Source organism: Falco punctatus, assembly GCF_963210335.1.
Source record: "Falco punctatus genome assembly, chromosome: 3".
Taxonomy (NCBI): Eukaryota; Metazoa; Chordata; class Aves; order Falconiformes; family Falconidae; genus Falco; species Falco punctatus.
This window is the reverse complement of record NC_137582.1, coordinates 72284484-72308812: the sequence shown is the minus strand read 5'-3', so window position 1 is coordinate 72308812 and position 24329 is coordinate 72284484. Positions and strand designations below refer to the sequence as shown.

The following is a 24329-nucleotide window of genomic DNA, read 5'->3' as shown; positions in this document are numbered from 1 at the left end:
TCTGGTTATTTCACAAAAGCAGAGCTCTTGCTGAGAAAGTTCTTCTGACTTTATGGGGTCAGCAGCATGTTTTAATGCATAGCTATTATGCCTTTTTCCAGCACCATTTGTCAGAAATAATGTAGTCTGAATGCAGTCTCATCTGCACGTGGCCTCCTTACATTAAAAGAGATGCTAAGAAAAACAGACACTCAGATAATCCAGTTCTCCCGATAGAGATTCAATACAGAAAAAAGATAAAACCATTTGGTGATGACAGAACTTCTTCTAGGCTAGTGGTAACTGATGAGAAGACTGAGATTTCCTAAAGGTCTTAAAGAGTGGGTCAGTACAAATCTGAGCAGTCACTGACATTTATGGAAAGAAATTAATAAAGGCCTGCTAAATCAAAACAGTGTCGTTCAGCACTGGCACAGCTGTGACTGTGCCAGGTCTAAAGATCAGTGTCTCCCCAGAGGATGTGTGGGCAGTCTGGGTACAAGACTCACACCACCCAGGCACACTGGACCTGCCAGAGAAGGGAAGTGTAGCCGTCTTCAGGACTAGGGTTTTTTGATTCTCTCTCTTTTACAAGAGACTGCCTTTTTCCAAGGTTTGTGCTCTTTAAGAAAACGCTTCCGCACACACAGGCTTTTTTTTCAACTTACCAGGCAGCACTTCTGGCCTTCCATGGTTATTTACAGAAACATAGAATGGGTTGGGTTGGAAAGGATCTTAAAGATCATCTAGTTCCAACCCCCCTGCCATGGGCAGGGACCTTCCATTAGACCAGGTTGCTCGAAACTACATCCAGCTTGGCCTAGAATACTTCCAGGGATGGGGCACCCTCAGCTTCTCTGGGCAACATGGTCCAGTGTCTCACCGCCCTCACAGTAAAGAATTTCTTCCTAATATCTAATCTAAACCTACCCTTTTTCAGTTTAAAACCATTACCCTTTGTCCTATCGCTACATGTCCTTGCAAAAAGTCCATCTCCAGCTGTCTCGTAGGCCCTCTTTATGTACTGGAAGGCCGCTATAAGGTCTGCCTAGAGCCTTCTGTTCTCAAAGCTGAAGAACCCAACTGTCTCAGCCTGTCTTCATGGCAGAGGTGCTCCAGCCCTCTGATCATCTTTCTGGCCCTCCTCTGGACTCGCTCCAACATGTCTATGTCTTTCTTATGTTGGGGACCCCAGAGCTGAACACAGTACTCCAGGTGGGGTCTCATGAGAGCAGAGTAGAGAGGGAGAATCACCTCCCTTGACCTGCTGGCCACACTGCTTTCTGGGCTGAGTGCACATTGTTGGGCTATCTTGAACTTCTCATCCACTAGCACCCCCAAGTCCTTCTCCTCAGGGCTGCTCCACCCAGCCTGTATTGATATACTGGGAGTTGCCCCGACTCAGGTGCAAGACCCTGCTAAGGTTTGCTGAGGGTGCACTCAGTCCCAGCCTCCATGTTGCCAACAAGGATGTTAAGCAGCACCAGTCCTGATACTGACTGCTGAGGAGTGCCACTCATCACTGGTTTCCACTTGAACACCAAGCCATTGACTGCAAGTTTTTGAGTGTGACCATTCAGCCAATTCCTTATCCACCAAGTAGTTCATTCATCAGATCCATGTCTCTCCAATTTAGAGACAAGGATGTCATGAGGGACAGTCTCAAATGCTTTGCACAAGTCCAGGTGGATGACATCAGCTGCTCTTCCCTCATCCACCAATGCTGTAATCCCATCATAAAAGGCCACCAATTTTTTCAGGCATGATTTTCCCTTAGTGAAGCCATGTTGGCTGTCACAAATCACCTCCTTATTTCCCATGTGCCTTAGCACAGTTTCCAGGAGGATCTGCTTCATGATCTTGCCAGGCACAGAGGGAGACTGATGGGCTTGTAGTTTCCTGGGTCATCTTTATTTCCTTTTTTTAAAATGAAGGTTATGTTTCCCCTTTTCCAGTCAGTGGGAACTTCACTGGGCTGCCATGACTTCTCAAATATGATGGATAGTGGCTTAGCCACTTAATCCACCCATTCCCTCAGGACCCACAGATGCATCTCATCAGGTCCCATTGGCTTGTGCACCTTCAGGTTACTCAGATATTCTCAGACCTTATCTTCTCCTACAGCAGGTGGCTCTTCATTCTACCAGTTCCTGCCTTTGCCTTTTGCGACTTGGATGGTGTGGCTGGAGCACTTGCTGGTAAAGACTGAGCCAAAGAAGTCATTGAGTACCTCGATCTTCTCCATGTCTTGGGTAACCAGGTCTACCCTGTCCTTCCAGAGAGGTCCCATGTTTTCCCTATTCTTCCTTTTATCACTGACTTACTTATAGAAGCTTTTCTTGTTGCCCTTGACGTCCCTCACCAGATTTAAGTCTATCAGGGCTTTAGCTTTCCTAACCTGATCCCTGATTGCTCAGAAAATTTCTCTGTATTCCTCCCAGGCTTCCTGTCCTTGCTTCCACCACCCTCTGTAGGCTTCCTTTTTGTGTTTGACTTTGCCCAGGAGCTCCTCGTTCATCCATGCAGGCCTCCTGGCATTTTTGCCCAACTTCCTCTTTGTTGGGATGCATCACTCTTGAGCTTGGAGGAGGTAATCCTGGAATATCAACCATTGGGCCTCTCTTCCCTCCAGGGCTTTATACCATGGTACTCTACCAAGCAGATCCCTGAAGAAACCAAAGTCTGCTCTCCTGAAATCCAGGGTAGCAAGCTTGCAGCACACCCTCCTCACAGCCCTAAGGATCTTGAACTCCACCATTTCATGGTCACCACAGCTAAGGCTGCCCTTGAGCTTTCCATTCCCCACCAGCCCCTCCTTGTTGGTAAGAACAAGGTCCAACATAGCACCTTTCCTCACTGGCTCCTTTATCACTTGGAGAACAAAGTTATCATCAATGCATTCCAGGAACTTCCTGGATTGCCTATGCCCTGCTGTGTTGTCCCTCCAACAGATATCAGGGTGGTTGAAGTCCCCCATGAGGACCAGGGTTTGTGAATGTGAGGCTGCTCCTATCTCTTTTTATAGAGGGCCTCATCTGCTCAGTCTTCCTGGGTAGCAGATCCCCACTATAATGTCACTTGTCCCTTCCTTCCCTTTAACCCTGAGGTATAAGCTCTTGGTCAGCTCTTCATCCATTCCCAGACATAGCTCCATGCATTCCAGCTGGTCATTGACATAGAGGGCTACACCCCCTCCTCACCCCCTTGCCTGTCCTTCCTAAAGAGCCTGTATCCCATTCTGATGCTCCAGCCATAGAAGCCATCCCACCATGTCTCCATGATGCCAGTAAGATCATAACCCTGCAGGTGTGTGCATGTCTCCAGCTCCTCTTGTTTATTCCCCGTGTTGTGCATTTGCATAGAGGCATTTAAGTTGGGCCCCGATGAAGCTGGCTTGCTGTCTGGAGTAGTTAGAATTCCTTTGTGCTGCTCTTCAAATGCTCTCCTGCTGACCTGTGATCCCTCTCCAGGCTCTGGGTATCTCTTGCTGGCACTGGCACCCAGCTGGTAGGAGGAGGATGGGTTGAGGTTCCCCTTCCCCGGCAACTTTAGTTTACAGCCCTCTTCACCAGCTTGACAAGCCTATGACAAAGGATGCTCTTCCCCTTCTTTGTCAGATGGGACCCATCAGCCCCCAGTAGACCAGGTTTTTCAAAGTGAGTCCAGTAGTCCGAGTAGCAGAACCTCTGCCTGTGGCACCAGCCCTGTAACCATTTGTTGATGCCCCAGATTCAACTGGCCCTTCCAAGCCCCTTCCCTTTGACAAGGAGGACTGATGAAAAAACCTGCCTGTGCTCCATTGTCCCTTACCACCACTCCCAGAGCTCTGAAATCCTTCTTGATACTCCTCAGGCTGCTCCTGGCTGTATCACTGGTGGCCAGTGGGACAGCAGCAGTGGGTGATGGTCAGTGGACTGATGCTGGTCTCTGGGTGACACCCCTGTCACGAGCCCCTGGTGAGCAACAGACCTCTCTAGAAAGCGTGTCAGGCCAGCGGACGGGGGCTCCGTGCCCCTCAGAAGTTGCCTGCTGCCGTCACCTGTCGCCCTTCCCTAGCGCACTGGTGTGGCTCGGGGCAGGCCGGGCTGCCTCACTCCGCTCCAGCGCCTCCTGCGCCTCCTGCGGGGCCAGGGCTTTCCTCGTCAGCCTGCAGGGCGGCCAAGTGGCTCTGCAAGGGCACCTCAGGTGTCAGGGGAAGGATTTTCCTCCTGCGGGTCCTTGCTGTTGGGAGCTTCCATTTTCTGTGTTATTGTCCCCGCTCCCTTCTGTGTGTGCTGGTGGGAGAGGTTTTGGCTATTTGGCCATGGGCTGTGGGTCCACTGCAGGCTGTGCTTGGAACCAGCTGTCTGACCACTTCTCAGCCTCCCTGAGGTGACGCAGCCTCCTCACCACCTCCTGCAGCTCAGCCGCCTCTGCAGGCACTGCTCCAGCTGGGCACCTTCTGCAGGCAGGTCCCTGCCCCCGGAGCAAGGTCGAGGCAGTTCCCGCAGCCCGAGGCCTGCCCTGCAGCCGCTGCCTTCAGCAGCTCTGTCTGGGCAGAGGTGTTGTCTCTGCCGGGGTAGATGGCACAGACCCCCCTGCTGCTGGGGCTGCCGCCGTTGCTCTCAGATGAGTGCCCACCATGCTTGCCTTTGAGGGTCAGTAGGATGAGCACCCTTGACCTGTGCAGATGGTCACAGAATGGTGTCCAGTTGCTGGGCTATGTGGACTTCAAACCTCTCCACTTGGCCAGTGGAAGGTCCCTTCTTCAAAGCAGTGCCCTCCAGTGCCAGCTGCTTCCCCAGGCCCTGTTTGCCTGACCTGCTGGTAGCGCCACCCAGGGCTGCCCTTTGTGGGAGTGGGGGGCTGGCCACCACCACTCCGGCCACACTCACACCTCATCAGCTGCTCTCACAGGAGAGGCAGATCTCCCCTACACCCTAGGGTCTTCCAGCTCAGGAAATCCCCCCTTACTTATCTTAACATTGCATCAGTCAGCTTATCTGCATTGGTGGCCACACAAATCTATTCGATATGATATCTTCTGTCACCCTTAAAAGATATTCTTCTGTGCATCTTCATTCCTGCACATGGTCCCATCTCATCAGTGGCTTACAATCATTGAATTAGGTTTTGGCACCTTAAAATTTATAGTGTTCTCATTTTAACAGCAACAATATATAACAGTCTTCCAGATCTCTGAGTGAAAATGATGACAGATTTCTGCAGGACCCCACTAAAACCTGCCATTTTGATAGAGTATGTCCTATATGTGGTCATTTTTGTAGCCTTTAAAGTAGGTAACCGCTGTGAAGCCACCTGGATATTTTTTTTTTTGAGCTAAGGCTCGCTCTGCTTTTAGCAGCATTTAAAAGACAGTCAGATACCCTGCTGGAGCCTGTTATGACAATTTTAGTAACAAAAAATTCTTATAAAAAATGTTGGTTACGACTGGATTATTGCATTACAGCCACATGCCTTGGCATAAACATGCTCTGTTATTCAGTTTCTTCACTGGCAGTGGTTCGTATTACTCTATGTATGGTCCTATTCAAATCTGTCACTAAAATAAGGTGGATTTAGAATGGTTTAATTACTAGTACAACATCTTGCTTTACTGCAGTCTTTTAGAATTTCTCCAGCTTCCCAGCAGTTCCTAAAACTCAACATTAATGGGCTGAAGAATCAACTGAAATGATCCCTGAATGCTTAGACACAGTTTACACACTCCCACAGATCTTCGGATGTTTCACTGTAGCAGCAGTTGTCTCAGTCCCCCAGCTTACCAACAGATCTCACCAGTGGCTTTCTATAGCAGAACCAAAATATTTTTCGCATGACTCTGCTCCCTTTGTAGCATCGTGCATTCCCATGTGTATTGTATTGTATTCATATGTACATTGATACTGGAAGTCAAGTTTTTACTTTATTTTAATTACCCCTAATAAATGGCATTTCTGTGCAGAGCTGAGGATATATGCCCTATTCTAACACAGTAACCTGATGAGTAGCTGCTCTGTGTGTGGTACACCACCTTTTCTTTCCATCTCCTTCAGCGGTTGTCTATGAGACTAAAACCACTAATCATTAATACTAACCATTCCCTCCCCAATATACTTGATCATATATATATATATATATATATATGCTTTGACTTATATATATTGTATGGACAACTTGAAACAAATTTATATAATCACAGAATGGTTTGGGTTGGAAGGGACCTTTAAATATCATCCAGTCCAGCCCCCCTGCAATGAGCAGGGCCATCTTCAGCTAGACCAGGTTGCTCAGAGCCCCATCCAGCCTGACCTTGGATGTTTCCAGGGATGGGGCATCTACCACCTCTCTGGGCAACCTGTTCCCATTTTTTTTCACCACCCTCATTGTAAAAAATTCTTCCTTATATCTCATCTAAATGTACTCACTTCTAGTTTAAAACCATTACCAATTGTCCTAGCGCAACGAGCCCTGCTAAAAAGTTTGTCCCCATCTTTTATATAAGTCCCTTTAAGTACTGGAAGGCTGCAATAACATCTGCCTGGAGCCTTCTGCAGGCTGAACAACCCAAGCTCTCTCAGCCTTCCCTCATAGGAGAGGTGTTTGATCCCTCTGATCATCTTTGTGGCCCCCCTCTGGACCTGCTCCAACAGGTCCATGTCTTTCCTGTTCTGAGGGCTCCAGAGCTGGATACAGTGCTCCAGGTGGGGCCTCACGAGAGCAGAGTAGAGGGGCAGAATCACCTCCCTTGACCTGCTGACCACACTTCTTTTGGTGTGACCTAGGATTCAATTGGCTTTCTGGGCTGCGAGCACACATTCCCAGCTCACATCCAGCTTCTCACCCACCAGTACCCCCAAGTCCTCCTCAGCAGGGCTGCTCTTGATGCCTCCATCCCCCAGCCTGTATTGCTATCAGGGGTTACCCCAAAAGCATTGACAAAATGTGGTAGGAGTGGGGGAAGGGAAAAACCACTGATATTGGAGAAAGAAAAAAAAATTACAGAGAGTGAGGTAAGGTACAAGATTTACTTTCAGTTAAGGAGAAAATGGCACATTTGTTTGGACTTTTTTACTTTTTTTGTTTTGCGTTCCTCCCTAAGAGTTTTACCTAAACTCTTAATTGTGTGCGAGTCTCCAGGCTACAGTCCTCTGCCCCAATTCCAGGAACCAAGTTTTCAAGTGAAAGTAAACTTTAAGTACAGTTAAAGGAAAATTTGCCACCCACTGCAGCCACCATTGGCATAGTCAAATAATCATGCTTTGTCCATGGTATGGCTAACACTTAAATGGGGGGGAAAAAAATCCCATTCACTGGATTATGCAACTGGATTCTCTTGGAATAGCTTCAAAAAGCTCTTTAATGAGAAGTCTGTAACAGTAGAACAAAGTAAGCATTTCCACTGGTGGGAAAATAAGCGCAAGCAATTCTGCGTTTGACCCTGCAACAAGAGACAGAATGACAATCCACAGCGTCAGGCTCATAAGGATTCAGCACATGGAAGCAGCGAGCCATGCCACCTCTGCACTTCTTGGGAACGAGGCATGATTTCATTGATAGCACCAGAAACAGTCAGGCACAGTAGCAAAATAACAATGAATGGATTTTCTTTAGACCCAGAAATGCATTGCCAGCACTACAATGATCAATGCATCAACACTGTGATTAATATTGCATCAAACTTTTAAAGGGAGGTTGGGGGAGGGGGAATGCGAAAGAGTTTCCTGACTTAGGCAGACTACAAATGTTTCCGCTACATCTCTGTATAAACAAGCCTGAATTTGTAGTGAAGAAACCAAAGAGAAGCAGCATTACATTTCTTTCCGTTTGAATTTGAAAGCTATACTGCTTGGTCCCCAAACAGTGCAATGGATGCCTTGGTAGCTGTCTCCGCTTCCTAACACAAAGCAAAAAAGAAATGTTTTTTGAATCAGAAAGGCTGTCCAAAGGCAAGCTTTCAAATATATACTTCTTATAAAGGCCTGTCTATGCACAGTCATTGTATCAGTCAACAGGGAAACACAAATTTGAAACTCTATTGTACTGATACAATGCTTTGTATGGGCATTTTTCTCCTGGGATCAAAAAGCCAGTCTTTGGTTCAGCTCTGCCACTTTGACATCTGCCTTCTCTTTAAAAAGTGCTTCTGTGTTTCAAGAGTGAATGTCTTCAAATGGGGAAGCCATCCTGGTATGGTAACATCTTAATCACTGAAAACATCTCTAACAAACCTCAGCTGGATTTTGATTTTGTGAAAGGTGCTAGTATATCCTCAGCGTGGGGGTAGCAGAGCCCTTGTCTTATGGCACCATGCTCGTCACAAAAAGTGGTGAGTTGGGATATCTGTGAGCACAGTTTAGTATCCTTTCAAAAACAAACCAAAACCAAAACAAAAAAACCCAACAAATCATGGTGTCAATCTGCTTGGAAAACTGAATAAAGAATGCTGGGTTCCTAAATACTGAATTTTGGTGTGGGTGGTAGGTTAGACTGCTTTTAGAGCGCCAACTCCTCAGTCCCAAGCACTGTTTGTGGGAACTTGAGAGCATCCAGCACTTCAAAATCACAGACCTAAACTGCAAAGAGGAACTACTTGGAAAAAAAACATCAGTCTGAATTCCCTTCCTCCACGCATCTGCATCTGCCTTAGCTGGAGTTGCAAAAATGCTGTCCTTAGTTCTAACATCCTTGTGCTAAATGATGCATGGCTAAATCTCAGCCTGTGATCTCATGCATGTCTATGCAGTTAGCCGGGGCTCTGAATGGAATAGATCACTTTTCAAGGGGTGCGGGGTTGCTAAGCCATATGCCCTCATTGCAGACTTAAGGTTTTCCCTTTTTCTAGTATCAGCAGTCTGACAATTAAGCTGAAAGTGCCTGGGAATTTCAGAAGGTTGTGGGATGCTGAGAATGCATCCTTAGATTCCTTTGTTGTATCTAGCCTGTCAGAAAAATTCCCCAAGGGGAAATAACACTGTGGTGGCATAGCTCTACAGCAGCGAGTGTAATGCTCTTGGCATTAACCCTCTCTATCACAGCAGCAGGCACAGAAAATATCCTTGCAACAACCTGCAAGCACATCGAGCATGTAATGTATTACATTTTCCTCTTGGCTAACGCTCCTCTCTGTCTCTCTCGCAGCATACAGCGTCGGCTGTCTTTGCAGCTGCCGATTCTTCATCATGCCTACCTGCCATCCATAGGAGGAGTTGATGCTAGCTGTGCCAGTCCATGTGTAAGCCCCAGTGCCAGTCCTCGGCACAGACACGTGCCGCCCTCCTTCCGAGTAATGGTTTCGGGGCTGTAGGAAAGGGAGATCAGTGCTTCCTGAACTGCTTTTAAGTACTCAAATGACTGGACTAAACATCTGACCTAGAACTCTGCTACAAACATGTAAGTAACATTGGCTCTTACCACGGAGGAGCTACTGCTGAGGCCGTTCATCACAGGAGTGCCCGTGTAACTCGTGTGGGAAGGCAAAGGAGAAGGACACAAGGAGTTTGATCTGTAGCCTTATTCATGGAGTTTTTATTTCTTCACGTACAAGTCACTGAAAAACGTTTCTTCCCAAATTTCTACTAGCAACAAGGAGGCTGGGAAATATGGATCTTGCAAAAAAGACACTAGGGAAAAAAAACCAACAAACCACTCAAATGTCACTGAGCTTTATGTGGCTGCTGAGAACATGCAATTCTATACTGTATCCATGTAAGAAAAGTACAATGGTTGAGCTATACCATATTTACTGAAATAGATACACTCATTTTCTCATTTTTACAAGAGTTGTGTTAAATTGCTGGAAACATTCTGCACTGGTTAGTCTTGCTTGTTTTCATTTCAGGGATGATGTTTGATAGGAAAGGAGGACTGTGAGAAATGATTCATCGGGTGTCATTGAGACTCTGCAGTGCTGTGAGCAGGGTCACCTCTAACTTGCAGCTGTACATAAAACCCAAGCAGAGGCTGAAGCTCCAAGCTCTGAGTTGTCACCAGCTGGAGAGCTGCTAGTTGGAAGCGGAGCGCTTCACCCTTCTCCAGGGATGATGGTAGTGACTGCTGACCATCTGCAGTTTCATTTTTAGCAGTTTCTGCACCTATTTCAAAATAAACACCACCAACCATAAGGTACTAAACTGTCTGGAAAAGTCCTAGGGCTGGTAACTCAAGAAGCTGAGGACAGATGGGTAGTAAAGTCTTAATGTCACAGGACGGATTGTTTTTCATAGTTTGTTTGAATTATGTCACACATAATTACAATCAAAATAATTCAGTGGACTTGGGGGGGGGGGGGGGGAGGGGTTAGGGCACAGCACTTTGCTGCTGCAGGCAAACCTGCAGAGCACATAGATGTGAATATACACTGTTTGCTTTGTACCTGCGTGTGTGACAGTGGTAGTGGATAAGAGAGAGGACAAATCAAATTCACCAACAGAATATTTTATCTGAATCGGAAGAGGACTGTGAAAAAACAATGGGTTTTATACATTAGCTCCATCCCCTGAACCGAAGTAATTAGGAGGAACTGTAGTGGCATATTATCTGGACCAGCACTGGAGCCAAACCCTCAGGCACAGGTGAGATACACATGCAGCTTCTTTTCCAAGGGACTGGAAATGTGGCACCTCACTGCCAGGGCTGTTTGCTAGGAGTATGGGGCGAGGGGGGGTGGGGGTGGGGGGTGGGGCGGGGAGGGGGGGAAACACATGAAGCTCCCACTGGGCTCTCAGTTTTCTTTGACCAACACCTGTGCACCTCAGACCGAACCTTTGGAATGACATTCCTACAAAGGTTTAGAAATCAGCAGTGACTGAAGCACAGCTGAAGAGGTTCATTAGCTGAGGGACTTAACCGCAGCTTTGACAAGCTAGCATAAATCTCCATTAAAAATAAAACACACCTCATAGTGGCCAAAACCAACATGAATATGTATCCGAATCTTACAATCAGGAGCATCACAAAATATTTCACTTGGCACATACAGTAAGAGAGGTTATGGAAATATCTGTAGCTTTTAGAACAAAAACATGTAAGTATAAACACAGATAAAATAGAACTCATTACTCTGTTTAAGCACTAAACACTGACGTTGTCACTCAATGTGTGTTGACAGTATTCTCTTGCTTTATTAATATCATCAGGGCCTGGTTTATTTTAAAAGGAATGTTAATTTTTAAAAAGAGAAAATTACAATACTGTATATAATGTATACACAAAGATCTCTGTAGAAATATTATTCCAACTTAGCAGGAAAAAAAAAATCAGAAGTATTGGACCATTGGAGGTGAGTGTGTGTGTGTCTGTAACTTCGTGAATACTGACTGTGTGACGTTTATTAGGTTTAAACCATGCAGTACATTCTTTGTCTCAATGATACTGTAGTTTCTCCCATAACATTTTTTTTTTACTTTACTGCAGATAACAAGACCAACCAAGTGAATATAGCTATTTAATGTTTCTGTTCTTTTATACTGCAGCAAAAATGTACTGTAAATTTATGAAGAGGCTGTGCCCCAATGCCATTTTCCAATGATGTTAGTGCACAAATGCTTTAAACTAGACTGGAACTGCCAGAATAAAATGTAAATGAAGAATTTCTTGTATAACCTTATACTGCATGAGATCAATTTTTAATAAATTGTTGCAAATCTGTTTTTATGAATAAAATATATAAAACCTATCTTCTTGGACTCAGTGCTCGCTTCGCCCATAGCAAAACCATTTTAATGTGTGTGTGTGTGTATATATATATATATAAACATTCTATATATAAAAACCTCCCTGGAGAAGGAGGAATACTATTACAACACCACATTATAATAAAAAGTCAAAATGTGCATCCTAGTAGTTGGAGGGTTCATATCTAGAGAAAATAGATAGACAAGCTTCTGCCCTGAAATACAATTACTGCAGTATTTATGAGTGTAGTCTAAGCCCTTTTTCAAATGGGGAAATAATCAAACATATGCTGAACATTTACATCCAAACCACACGTAATACATCCACTATTCTCTTCTGCACCACAATGAGTGTGAATTCAGGAGAAAAAGATTTTACTATTTCACATAAATTACTGAAGTTGAGCGAATCTTCTAGCTCTATACTAAAGTCTCTGCTTCAGCAAATGAGAAGTTTCAGAGAATAATCACCAATTGTTTCATGAAGGCAAACACTGAACCTCTCCATCCAGTTTCTCCACCAGCACGTGGTGGGTTTTGTGTCCTAAACCGGGTTCTTTTGCACCCCAGAACCGGAGTAGTGTGGGAACGTGGTGCCAGCTAGAGGAAAGAGCATTTTTAGTTGTTTGCTTTTTAACAGATGCATACTCAAGGCAGCACAAAATGACATAAAGCCCAAGAAGAGGGAATTCAGAACCACCAGAAATGTTTTTTCTGCAGATTTCTGATGCAGCTTAGTGGTCCCACCGAACACATGCAAAAGAGAAAATACCAGTAAGGAGTTAACAGCATGGATCGTGGCTCTCAATGCAGAATACCAGATGGCAGGAGAAACTCAGATACATCAAAGCTGATTCAAGAAAGGAAAAAAAAGTCTAGAATTACTTTAATGTGAAACGTATATTCAACCAGAAATTTTGGGAGGATGTGAACAGCTCAGAGTTGCACAAGAATAATGGGAAACTAGAACAAAGCAAAACATTGCTTTAAGAGGTCAAGAAAAAAAATGAGAGGTCAGGGAAGTAAGTTTGCTTGAACTGTTGAGTTTCCACAGTCACAGCAAATACACTTCCTATAAAATCACAAAATTGCTACTGAATTCATGGAAGATTACTAATGCAGCCCTTCTTTCAAATAATTAATAAAATAGACGTTGGTAAGGCAAGAGCAAGACAGGCACTTTTTCAGCTTTCTCTTTCTTTTAAAAGATATAACACCTTTTCTTAAAGGTTTATAATCAAATTTTTCTGGCCTTTTCAGAGCTTGTTTGTTCATTATGAATCCCAGCATGGTGTGCCTGTTCTCCCCAAGACCGGATTAGCGTTTCTGTTCCTTTCTGCTCAGGCTTGCTTAGCTCTGGAAGCCAGCCCAGCAAGACCTGTCCCAGCACTTCCACAGCACCCTATGGATATCAGCAGGGCTTTTCTGTGCCCTCCATACCACAGCCCAAAGAATGGACCAGTGTGCTGTTCAACGAACTGGCTCTCCCTGTCGCTGACTTGTTTAACAGGGATTTTCTTCTCACTGGCTGAGGATACTGACAGGTTTATTACAGTGGCTTTAAACATCATGATTTTTATCTGAGCTCGGTCTTCAGTTACTGACTGCCTTTTCCATCTCTTTAGATGGTGAACAGTACTTACAGCCATTACTTTAATACGCATGAATGCTATTCATGAGTGCACTTTCAAGAGCACTCTGTCTCTTGAGCCGATCGGGATTCTGCCAGTGCGCTACTGCATTCACCACTACTCACTAAATGACATTGCAGAGGAGCAACAGAGGGTCTAGGGCTGCACTGCAAGAGTTGGGGAGGAGGTGGCCGGAGCCCATGTTGGGCTGCTGGCAAGGGCAACCCTGGGTGGCAGTATCCTCATGTCAGTGTTGCCACAGACCTCTCTTGCCTGCAGAAATTTTGAGCCACCAGCTTTGCAAATTGCAACTGGTTTAAAATCTCTCCCCTAGTAAAGAGGCACTGAGGTGGGCCAAATGAACGGAAAGAGTGAAGAGCAGGCAGGAGAAGAAAGGTGGAAGAGGCATCTCCAGTCACTGAGCACGTCCTTCACCAGCCCCAAGAAAGTGGCTGCTACTGATGCCATCAGAGCCAAGCATCACACAAGATTTTAAACAAATTATTGAGCTTTAGAAGCTAAATTCAGTAGAGATCAAATAGATCTGAGGACAGGAGCAGGAGGTGGGAGTGCCAGTTATAGGTACCAGCAGCAAGCAGTCTCTGGGCTGGCTCACTAGCAGAAGCACAGCAGAAGGGAGCTCAGATGATCTTGAGCTTCAGGAGAAAGAACAGACACCTTCATGAGTCGGCAAACACAGGCTTTAACTAGAACTGAGGATTTTATCTCCTGAGAAGAGGTTGTGCAGTAGGAGCCCTGTACCCACATGCGCTGGGTGCAAATTAAGTTGAGAGAAGTATCAACCACATTTACAACCTACAGCTTTAACCATATCACCCACCTACCTATTACTGCAGTCAGCAGTGTGGGATGGCTGCTTGAATAGGGAAGCTGCCACTGGTAGCAAACTGCCCCACAGACATGAAGTTGTCCATTCTGGCAAGTTGGTTTGACTGGAAAATAGTGTGTGTGTTGCTGAGAGCACTGGCCACGGCAGGACACCGAGCAGGCGCAAGCAGCTCAGCATTAATGGCCTGGAAAACACCATGAGGGCCAAGGCAGAGACACCCATGCTACCTCCTGCTTTGGGAATTTTTCATGCATCTATGTGCAAAACCCATTCTGAGGACATAAACACACAAGCTCAGAATGAATGCTCCTTGGCCCTGGCCCACTCTGCCACACAGTGCAAAACCATGAGCCTGCGCAACTGAACACCCCGTTTGCCTAGGCCTACGGGAAAAGGAGCATGAAACAGAAATGAAAAACTGGGAAAGAGTGGGCAGGAAATAACGTGCATGGCTTTGTAGTCATAGCAGTTACCCAAGTGGCTCCTACTCTGCCGGGTCTTAGGGTACTCCAGTATTTCCAAACACCAGGGACCCCTCCCTGCAGGCAGAGGGGTAGAGACATCGGTTCTACAAGAGGGAGGAACCTCACATCCTCAGCAAGTCAGTTAGCTGACATAATAATTAGTCCACATTATTAAGTCATCTATCAACAGGCGATACAAAGCTGCACAAGCCTTGTAGGAAGAAAACACTCCTCTCCAGCATATAAACATCCCTCTTTGGGAAACCTTGTGTTTCTATTACTTTGGACACATCTGTACAACACAGCACCAGCACAGCTGTTGCTACTCCAGAGAACAAAACTGTTCCTCCAACCAGAGCAACCCTTCATTTTATCCCCTACTAAAAGACCTGCTGAGAAAAGCAGACTGGCTGAGCATAGGTCAGCTTCTCTTCAAGAAAGGTAAAAGGAAGCAAAGTCTTAGTTGCTCATTTTAAAGGCAGTCACATTTCCAAAGTTGTTGACTCTCCCTATGATGAGTGGCAGGTGGAGGGACACTAACAATAACGAGGGGGCAAGGACAGGAGCTTCACACTAGGGCTCTGGAGGGAGGGTGACAAGATAGATAATGGTTAAAGGTTAAAAATCCCATAATCCGCACAACTCACCTCACCTCTAAACACAGGAAAGAAATCCTCTTTGGTTTATACTTAGGTCACTGAAAGACACTCTGAGCAAAGTAGCAGAGCTAATGGGAGAAAAGGGGGAAAAATACCAAAACAACCAAAACACACATGCAAGAAGATGGCTCGAGAGTCATAAGATGCAACTGAACAAGGAACTCAGCTGCAATCAGTTCTGAGGAAGACACATCAGTGTCAGCATCAGATATGAGCACCCCTAGCAAAAGATAGTCACTGTCATCCCACAAAACTAGCTGTACAAATGAAGCTGTTAAAATTGTCAGAACTGAAGCCAACACTATCACTAACTACCTTGGTGTTGCTGGTAACTAAAATGGGAGCGACTTTCCTCCAAATTTTGACCTCAGCTTCTAGTAGGCTCAGAGTCTGAAATTTAATTTAGTACTTCGGTAGCTTTTGTTAGTACTGGAGGGCTGCAGGAGCATGAAGTTTGAAAATTACCAATCCTTATGAAAATTTTGCAGAAAATGGTTCTTACACACACAGAGAAACATGTTTTTTCACTGGACTGCCTTAGTCAGGGTGTGGGGAGAGGGCATATCTCACACTATGTATACACATTTTACTGGTTTTAGAGGCCTCCACAGAACTTCCCATTGTGATTATAGACTCTCCAAGTTGAAAGTACAGCTGAAAATCTGTCATACTGCTGTTGAAATAAGAAATGTTTCTCTAATAAGTGCCCCCATTCTTTGAGGACCTTTAAGTCTTTTCCCTCCCCCTCTCCTCAGCTGATATTCTATATGTACTGCTTCATTTCAGTTCTAAACCCCAAGAATTTATTTACCTAAGAATTAACTGACATTTGAACTTAAATAAGCAGTTTATGATGAGAGTGAAGCTCAGCATAGCGGAAAAAAATGCATAAGTTGTTCCGACATGTTCCGTGCAAACAAATGAGAACAGTACCTGCTACAGTTCAAAACTTTCAGGGGTATTTCGCTGGGACAAATTAAAACAATTTCAAAACAAAATCCAGTAAATGTATCCCAGGTTTAATTGACCATTGAGTTAGAGGACAAAGTCAGCTCTCCGTTATCCTTGAGCGGCCGATTCAGGTTGCCACAACCTGGGATCAAACCTGACTGCTCCACCCGCTGGGCTTTGATTGCTCACTGCTAACTAAAGCTGCCCTTATCGCCACAAAAAATAGGCTTGTAAGTTTTTGAAGATGAACAAATTCACTGTGAAATTCGGAGTAGCAGATGTGACTTCTCCATAGAACATTTATTGCTTTGTGTTAGCCTACCACTCCTCCCATCCCATTATGCTCCTTACAATATTGGCATTTGATATAAAACTACTCCTATTAGGGACAAGCAAAATTGTAATGAGGGTAGAAAGTCATATGAAGACATTCATTTAATGGGTCTGTGCCACCGCATTTCAGTATTAGGAGTGGTGAAGTGATGAATTCAAACACATCTCCCGGCGTTGAGCATTGGGTTATTTGTTTTCTCATGGGATGTGCGCAGTTGCATTAGATGTCCACCAATTCCTCTCAACAGAAGTTTTCTTCGCACTTTATTCTAACCTGATCCCCAGGCGGTAAGACTCATTACTCCTCTCTGCTTCCAGACTTTAACAAACTCTTCTGGCTGAGTCTTAAATATACCACAAAGGTGAAACCTCTCCATCCTCCTGCACCTGCTCAGTGCTTAGGCAGGCAGTGGCCAGGACGTTCAGCAGACAGATCCTCTGCGAGCGTTTCCCTGCAATGCAACATGCAGAAAGGCTGCACTGTTGCACACACCCCTCTCCTTTTCTTTTCAGCTTTTTTAACAGTTTAACTCCATGTGCTATTTCCATTGTTCTTTGTGTAGTTGTTACCAATGCTGGAACGTCTGATAAGCTCAAATCCTTCTGCAAAGCCTGTCAGTCCTTACTTGAGAAATCATTAGAAGCAAACACTTACTTCAGGAGTCCCAGATGTGACAAAAATAGTTTCAAGAATTAAAAAGTGCCTATTTTAATACAGTCTCCTTTTAAATAAGCTTTCTATTTTTTCCCAGTGTACGTCAGCAATCATCAACCACTCATTGTCTTCTACAAAGAAGTGCGCACTCAGCTCCATTTCAGACCTCACAGGCATGCTTGCATTATTTTTTCAGACCCCTTATTTTCTACCCCTTTTATATACATATATACATATACACATATAAAATATATATGGTCATGTTGCTGATCTACTGTTTGTTTGTTTTCAAGCAAGACAGAAACAAAATGAACTTTCCCATATGGAGAACACCAACGACAGAGCACTCACGTCTGTGCCGTACAAATGCTCAAGTACAAACTGCTTCTCCTCATCCAGCATGCAGAGTGCATAGCTCAGGCTGCGCGGGTAGAAGCTTAGAGCTTCAGACAGATAAAGGATAATAAAATGAGCTTGGGCCTCATTAACTTACCCTGTTGATGTGAATATTAACATAGATTAAAATTCAAGCTCCGAAAAGAAAACACAGTCCCAGCCCTCATCACAGGCAAACTGCAAGCAGTAATAAATTCCCTGAATTAATTTAGTTCCTCATACTCTAAAGCTACAGTAGGACACTCTACATAAAGGCCTTCTCCACATGGTTTTTAAAGTTTTGTAGCCAAATGCAATTTCAAGAATTAAATCTCTGGTTATGCACTTTACTTATGGCTTTAATGAATACTCTGCTGCTCTGGCTGCATACACAGAAAGAGTCTAGGAAGGCACTTTTCTTTCTTTCAGGACCTAGTTCAGCATGATATGCATAAAAATGTTTATGAACGTATCAGAATTTAGACAACCTTGCTCAACTTAATTTAATTGGGTATATTCAAAATGATGAAAAGATGTTTCTCGTTAATTTCTCTCTCTTTCCTTCACTGATACTCAATTCTTTTACTCTGTTTCAAGTAGATGTTATATTACACTCATTATGATTACACTACTAGCACTACACTAGTCATGCAAATACTCTTCATCTACTTTCTCTTTTCTACTCCTATAGGGGAACAGTGTTTACAGTACACTGTTTGTACTTAGTAAGAAAAACTAAGGTGAAGAAAGGATTTGTTGGTTTTTTTGTTACTTACACTAAAAACTTCATGTTTATCATGGAAGTTCAAAAAGTGTTTAACACCAAAACAAAGGGAAAGAGATTTACAGAGATCATTAGTTCCTCCAAAAGTCCTTTCCAGTCTTAAACTGGCCCTTTGGTACGCATCACCCTCTCCCTGGGGTAGGAAGTTCATTATATGCAGCAGTCATCAGTGATCCTCAGCCCAAAGCTTTAAGCCATCTTTTAGCTCTGTTAATCCTAGTCACTAGCTTATTATTTAAAAAGTACTTTCCTCAGACTTCACTGCCTCACTTGACTCCCATCATGAGATTCCTCTACTACACCACATGAGACTGCTCTCTTCTTTCCTGACATAGCTGGCACGGTGAGACACTGAAGCTGGTTTTACCCTCAGCCTTCCCATGCCGAGTGTACAAGCACCCTTGGCCAGGGGCATTTTATTCATTATGGAACTGCCCCTCCTCTTGGCGATACATCTCCATGTTTCTCCACTTACATGCCATGTTGTAAGCTGCACCGTGTAAACTGTGGTGGTCTAAGACAGGTGTCTGTTCCTGCCTCTGTGACAGAGAAGCTTCCTATCAGTAGCTCGTATGTCCCAGTAAGACAGCATTATGCCGCGAGAAGGGTAGAGTAGCCCATCATATATTTTTCAGGGATGTATTTACTTAACTGGCAAAGATATTTTTTGACATTTGTGGTACATCAAGCAACACACTGCTTTGTGTACTGTAGTTTTCTTTATATCTAATACACAGATCACTGGCTTAGCATACAATGGATGCCTCTTTGCCGATGACAGTCCTCTGTCATATATACCTTCTTCCTGGCACTTTTCCTGATGCAATTGCTGTGGGCAGAGTTGCACTTCCCTGAACACAGACCTTTCTGCATAGAAGCATCCCACTATCTGCGAACATGCTTCTGCACTTCCCAGGCAGCCATTTGGCTACCCATAAATTACATTATTCTTTCTTACCCTATCTACCTAGCATCCTCCTCGCTTTTCTGCAGTCCTGTTTGTGAGAATTTGTGGCTTCCATACCTAAGAAGTCTCTTATGCATTTATATGACTATTCACTTTCCTTTCTTTGGGCTTCTTTGGTGACCAAACTTGTCCTCACAGCTGCCAAGCACATCTGGACACCTAATAATTTGCCAGACTACTGGCTGAGCCCTTCTTTTGCAGGTGAAATGGCATGAATCCTAAGAAAAACTTCTGTCAAAGAAGTAAGCTAAAACTAGTTTATCAGTGTCGCTGTTCCCAGTGGCAGGCTACAATTGCATTTACTGGTGGATGACTGCTATCAGGACTTAACTGGGTTGTGTTTTGGGCAGTTCTGAGATGGGTTTGCCTATGGTTGCAGAATTACTAAAGGGCTAGGAGCAACTGCTTAGCTTGTTCTTCTTTTTAGCCTGAAGCTGACTGCAATTATAAGGTTTAACTGTATACAGTAAAGGTCTAAGAAAACACCGTGACCATCATGTAACTAGTTCAGCAACAAGGAAGAGCGGCCAAACAGACCGTTTAGGAAGATAGGATAACCCCTCTAAGCCAACCCAGGACTGGAGGAACTCCTCCTGGTGAAGAATTTAGGTGACCAACAGCTCACCACAAGCCTTCTCTTCTGGGGGAAATCTGGAACTGTTGACCTTTAGGGCCCAGAAGGGCACAGGAAAGGCATGCACAAAAGCCTACAAAAATTTCTTGGTGTCTAATGCAACAAAGAAAAAGTGATATTTCTTTCATCTCAAATCGTGCAATCACCCGAAAAAACATGTGTTTGCTGCTCTTTTCCCATTCCCCAGCATTAGGACCAGACAGCAAGAGGGCATGGACTTCACTAGTGCATGTGAGATGCAAGGTATTTTCTGCACAAACAAGTCTATATCCTCAGAGTTACATAAACTGAATGATTCAATGCTCGCTAAAATCATCATAAAAAAGACTGAAAACACTGAGAAGTATTTTCCTGCTTCTGCCTCAGCATTCACCATTATTACTAGTATTTATGCCACCGTAAATTCATCTTAGGTTTACTCTATGGAAACAAGTTCATCTCGTATATAAGGCAGAGCAGACTGTTGCCTTATTATGATCATTTTTTAATCAACACTCTGAACATGGGCAAGTATCCAGAAATGAAAATTTTTAAAAAAGAGAACAAGGGACTACATGAAGAAGGAAGAAGAATGTTAATGTTTTCCCCCTTCTTTTTCCTTGAGAGAAAACATTTTTATGCTAGGTTTGTAGATCAACCTGAGCAACATCTCAAAATAGTAAAAACAACAAAAAAAAACCCTACAAAAAAAGGTGACAGTGAGTTTTCCAGCACTTACCCCTCCTCCCCCAGTTGTTATGCTGGTCAGACCAGCCACCAGACAGAAAACATTACTTGCTGAGGGAAAAGACGATTCAATATTGAACCATGGTTATTTCATATGGTTTCCCAGATGGAAAAACATAAAGCGGGGTGAGGGTTTACTGCAAAACAAAACAGTCTGGAGAAGGGGGAAAACATATGTATGGATGCATATATTAAAAGCAGTTAGTATTCCAGAAAATTATAAGGAAATACAGAATGTTTCCACATTTTTTTCCCAACCAAAGCATTACACCAGAAACTATTTTCTGGACATATTGACAAGTTGCGTACGTACACACACATTCATTTTCTATTGCAGAATTAAACCTCCCTGCTGACAAATTTAGAACATAGAAGAGAAAATTTAGAACATGTGCAGAGTTGATATAACCCATATTCATGAGCTTATAAGAAATATTACATAAATATTATTTTGATTTATCAGGTAAGTAATTTTTGACAGGATGTTCTGGGCTCCTTTTTGTAAATTGTTGTTACTTTGGTAAAGCAGTAATGTGGATTGAACCACGCCAGCAAATAGTTAGGATTTCCTGTATTGTTACTATGCAACATGCCAAGATTTATAGCTAACTTCATCAATAGGTTTCATTGTCCTGCCTTTATACATTTTCCCCACTCTGTTGTTGGTTTTTTAATCATTAACTTCCAATTGACATCCTTGGGCCAATTCATTTTTAATTTAGGAGTGTGAAACAAAAATAGCTCCATGAGTCAAGAATTAAACGAATGAGAAATGAGCATATGGCAAAACCCAAGCCCTTTTAGCTGCTCTTTGAATGTACTGTGATTTATAATGGTGAGGTTACGTGGTAAAGTTTAGAGTACAAAGCTTACTAAATAATGAATACGGTGCTTCCATATAATTTTGCTGGCAATAACCCCAAGCAATTTTAATTAGCTTCACCTCTCCTTAACAGCAAGGACAGTCTGGATGTGCAGCCTTCCTACAAAAGTAGAGTTCTGCGAGTTCTCTTATCTAGATTAAATTTTTTTGCTACCGAAACTCTTTGCAACTGATTTACCAGCTTTGCAACTGATCAGCTTTGCAACTGATTTACCAGAGGTGAGCCTGGATTTGTGTCATTTCTGTTAGATTATACAGTTAAAGAATCATTCCCACCACGACAGCCAGGGAAACTCCAATAACCCAGTGAGGGAAACAGAGCACCCTGACACTGCTACTGCCCAGGCACCACTGGAGAGCACTCACATCAGCAAAGGTCTGTGTCCACCAACACAAAGGAGCAGAGGAGTGATGACAGGCAGCCAAACCCCAACATCCTGATCAGATACTCCCAGACCCACCACAGGAGGATGCTCAGCCCACTGTCCTCGTGGGAAACCCATCATCAACATGAGGTTTGGTAGGAGAAGCTCTCCAGATCACCTTACAGACTGAGAGGGAGTTACTGCCTTAAGGGTTGTGGAATTCTTTGCAGGATGCAAGGGAAGAGCACTTGGGGATTTTGCAAGGCTTACTTCAGGTTGTTTAGAGGAAGGACCAGAGGAAGGGACAGTAAGGGATCAAGGTGGTTTGAGAGGAATAAGCATGGGAAAAAAAGTCAAGAAAGGGGTAAAAGCAACTGATTGTGTGTAAACAGGTTATCACTCAGTACACATCTCTGGCAATGCCCTGTGCCCGATTACTGCAGCCTGTCCTCTATTCTCATCAAACTCCATTTCTAACTACTTGCCAGGGTGAGGGGCTCTCCGCTCTGTGCGCATGGATGTCACAACGTCAATATGCAGGATGGGGGATCATGAGTCACAGAACCCATTTGTCTATGATGCCAGCAACTGGAGAAACTGGCATGCCTGCATGGGTGTGTATACTGCTGTGTAATCCCTACCAGATGTGGAGCCAGAGTAGCTGTTGAGCAGCATAAGAAGCCTAGGAGCCAGGTGTTGCAGCCAGAAGTCTGGGACAGATAACAGAGAGACCAGAGAGCATGAGAACTGGCTGCTAGAGGGACCAGGAACCCAAAACCAGCTGAAGGAGAGACAGTGGCATCTGGGGGTCGACTGAGACACCTTTACATGTTTGTGTCTGTGCCTGAGGCAGCTGGAGAGCAGAGGACCCAAGGGCCAGCTTCTGGGTTGACTGAGTGTCTGAGGCCAGTGGCTGGAGAGACCCGTAGCGTGCAACTGCATGCCTGAGCACCAGTGGTGGGGAGGGGCTGTGGGTCTCATATATCCAGGTGCCAGGTACTGGGAAGACCCGGGTGTCCGTGTCTGGACAGCCTGTCTCTAAGCTCAGCTACTGCAGGGGTCCATGCTATGTGCATATATTTTTTCCACTAAAGCACTGTCATGCTGATCAGCCGGAAAGGGAAACAGGATGAGGCCACCGGTGCTGTCCGTGTTTTTGCAAGCGCTGTGCTCTTTGTCCATGCCAAGCTGTGCAACCAGCTGTGTGTGTTTGTGTCCTGCATGCCCGCAGGATGTACCTCCTCAGCCCCACTGCTGGCTGTGGCAGGGGACACAGAGCTGCAGCAGCCTCACCTCTGTCTGGCTACCAGATTTGGCAACTCCCAACAATTTCCTCCTCAGCTTGCAGCTGAAAGGTGCAAAAAGCCTCCCACATCATTTCCTCAAGGAAGGTTTAACAGAACATCTTGGTGCTACTGCAAGGTCAGAGTCCCCAGACAGCAGCAAGTGCTAATCCAGCAGGTAGGTCACTCTGCCGCTTGTCTGACCTGGTAGAAGCAGTGAGACTTGTGTCTGTTACTATCTGCTTTCTGTGAGACTTGTGTCTATCTGCTTTCTGTGAGACTTGTGTCGGTTACTATCTGCTTTCTGAAGCCTGGTGTTCACCTAGATTATTGACCTCAGCTGCAGTCCCCAAAAGGCACCACTTAAGCAATCAGCCAGGGTTTCATACTCTTTGTCCTTAACCACTTCACTGCTGCCACATGGAAAATTCACATAATTTATGTTCTTCTGCCCCACTAGCCAGCTTCCAGCTTGATTTGTTTCCCCTCCACTGCTGAAGACTTCCGACAAATTTCTTCAATGAACTCAAGAGATTGCTGTGACACCTAAGGAGCAGTGTGCCACCTCTCCACTGCCTCTGCCTGCCATGCGGATGCCTGGAGAGCAGACCTCCTAGCTCAGTTGTGCAGCACAGAATCTCGCCTGCTTCCAGCATCAGAAAAATCTGAGGAGACAGCAGTAAGCAGAAGTAACTTGCCTCATGACCAGAGACCAGGTGATCAGATGATGACTATGGCTAGATCTGCCCAAAGAGTTTTTAAACTGTCCTTCCTTGAAGCTCGAGACCTTTCCAGCCCCAACACTGGATATAACGAGTATCCCTAGTGCATGTGGATTACCCCACAAACAAACGTGTCGCAAAATGCAACACGGATGGTCTGTTCTCTGCCTGTCCCAGTTTTCACTTACTTTAAAGGAGGAAAAAACAAATAGGTTGAGGGTTCTTTTTTTATTTTTAAATAAGATTTAATGAGATTTCTGTATTATTACCAGAAGCATGTTATAAGAAACATAAATCTGACCTCATAGCTCTCATTACCTTCTGCTGTCTGGTAGAAATTTTGGGGGGCTTTTTCCAGTCACTAAGGAAATGAGAAAATTGGACCTATTCTGTTTCAGTATACCAATTTGCTAC

General features: G+C 44.5%; 1 protein-coding gene across 5 annotated transcripts in view; it reads left to right on the top strand.

The window, feature by feature from the left end:
* Positions 1 to 21701, top strand: part of GABBR2 (gamma-aminobutyric acid type B receptor subunit 2) — a 502330-nt gene extending 480629 nt beyond the window's left edge. For all 5 annotated transcript variants that reach the window (XM_080378574.1, XM_080378573.1, XM_080378575.1 and 2 more), the window contains one exon: positions 9100 to 21701. In XM_080378574.1, coding sequence (XP_080234700.1) covers positions 9100 to 9265 — 166 coding nt within the window. In that variant the 3' untranslated portion in view covers positions 9266 to 21701. The remainder of the gene's footprint in view (positions 1 to 9099) is intronic.
* The last annotated feature ends 2628 nt before the right edge of the window (positions 21702 to 24329 follow it).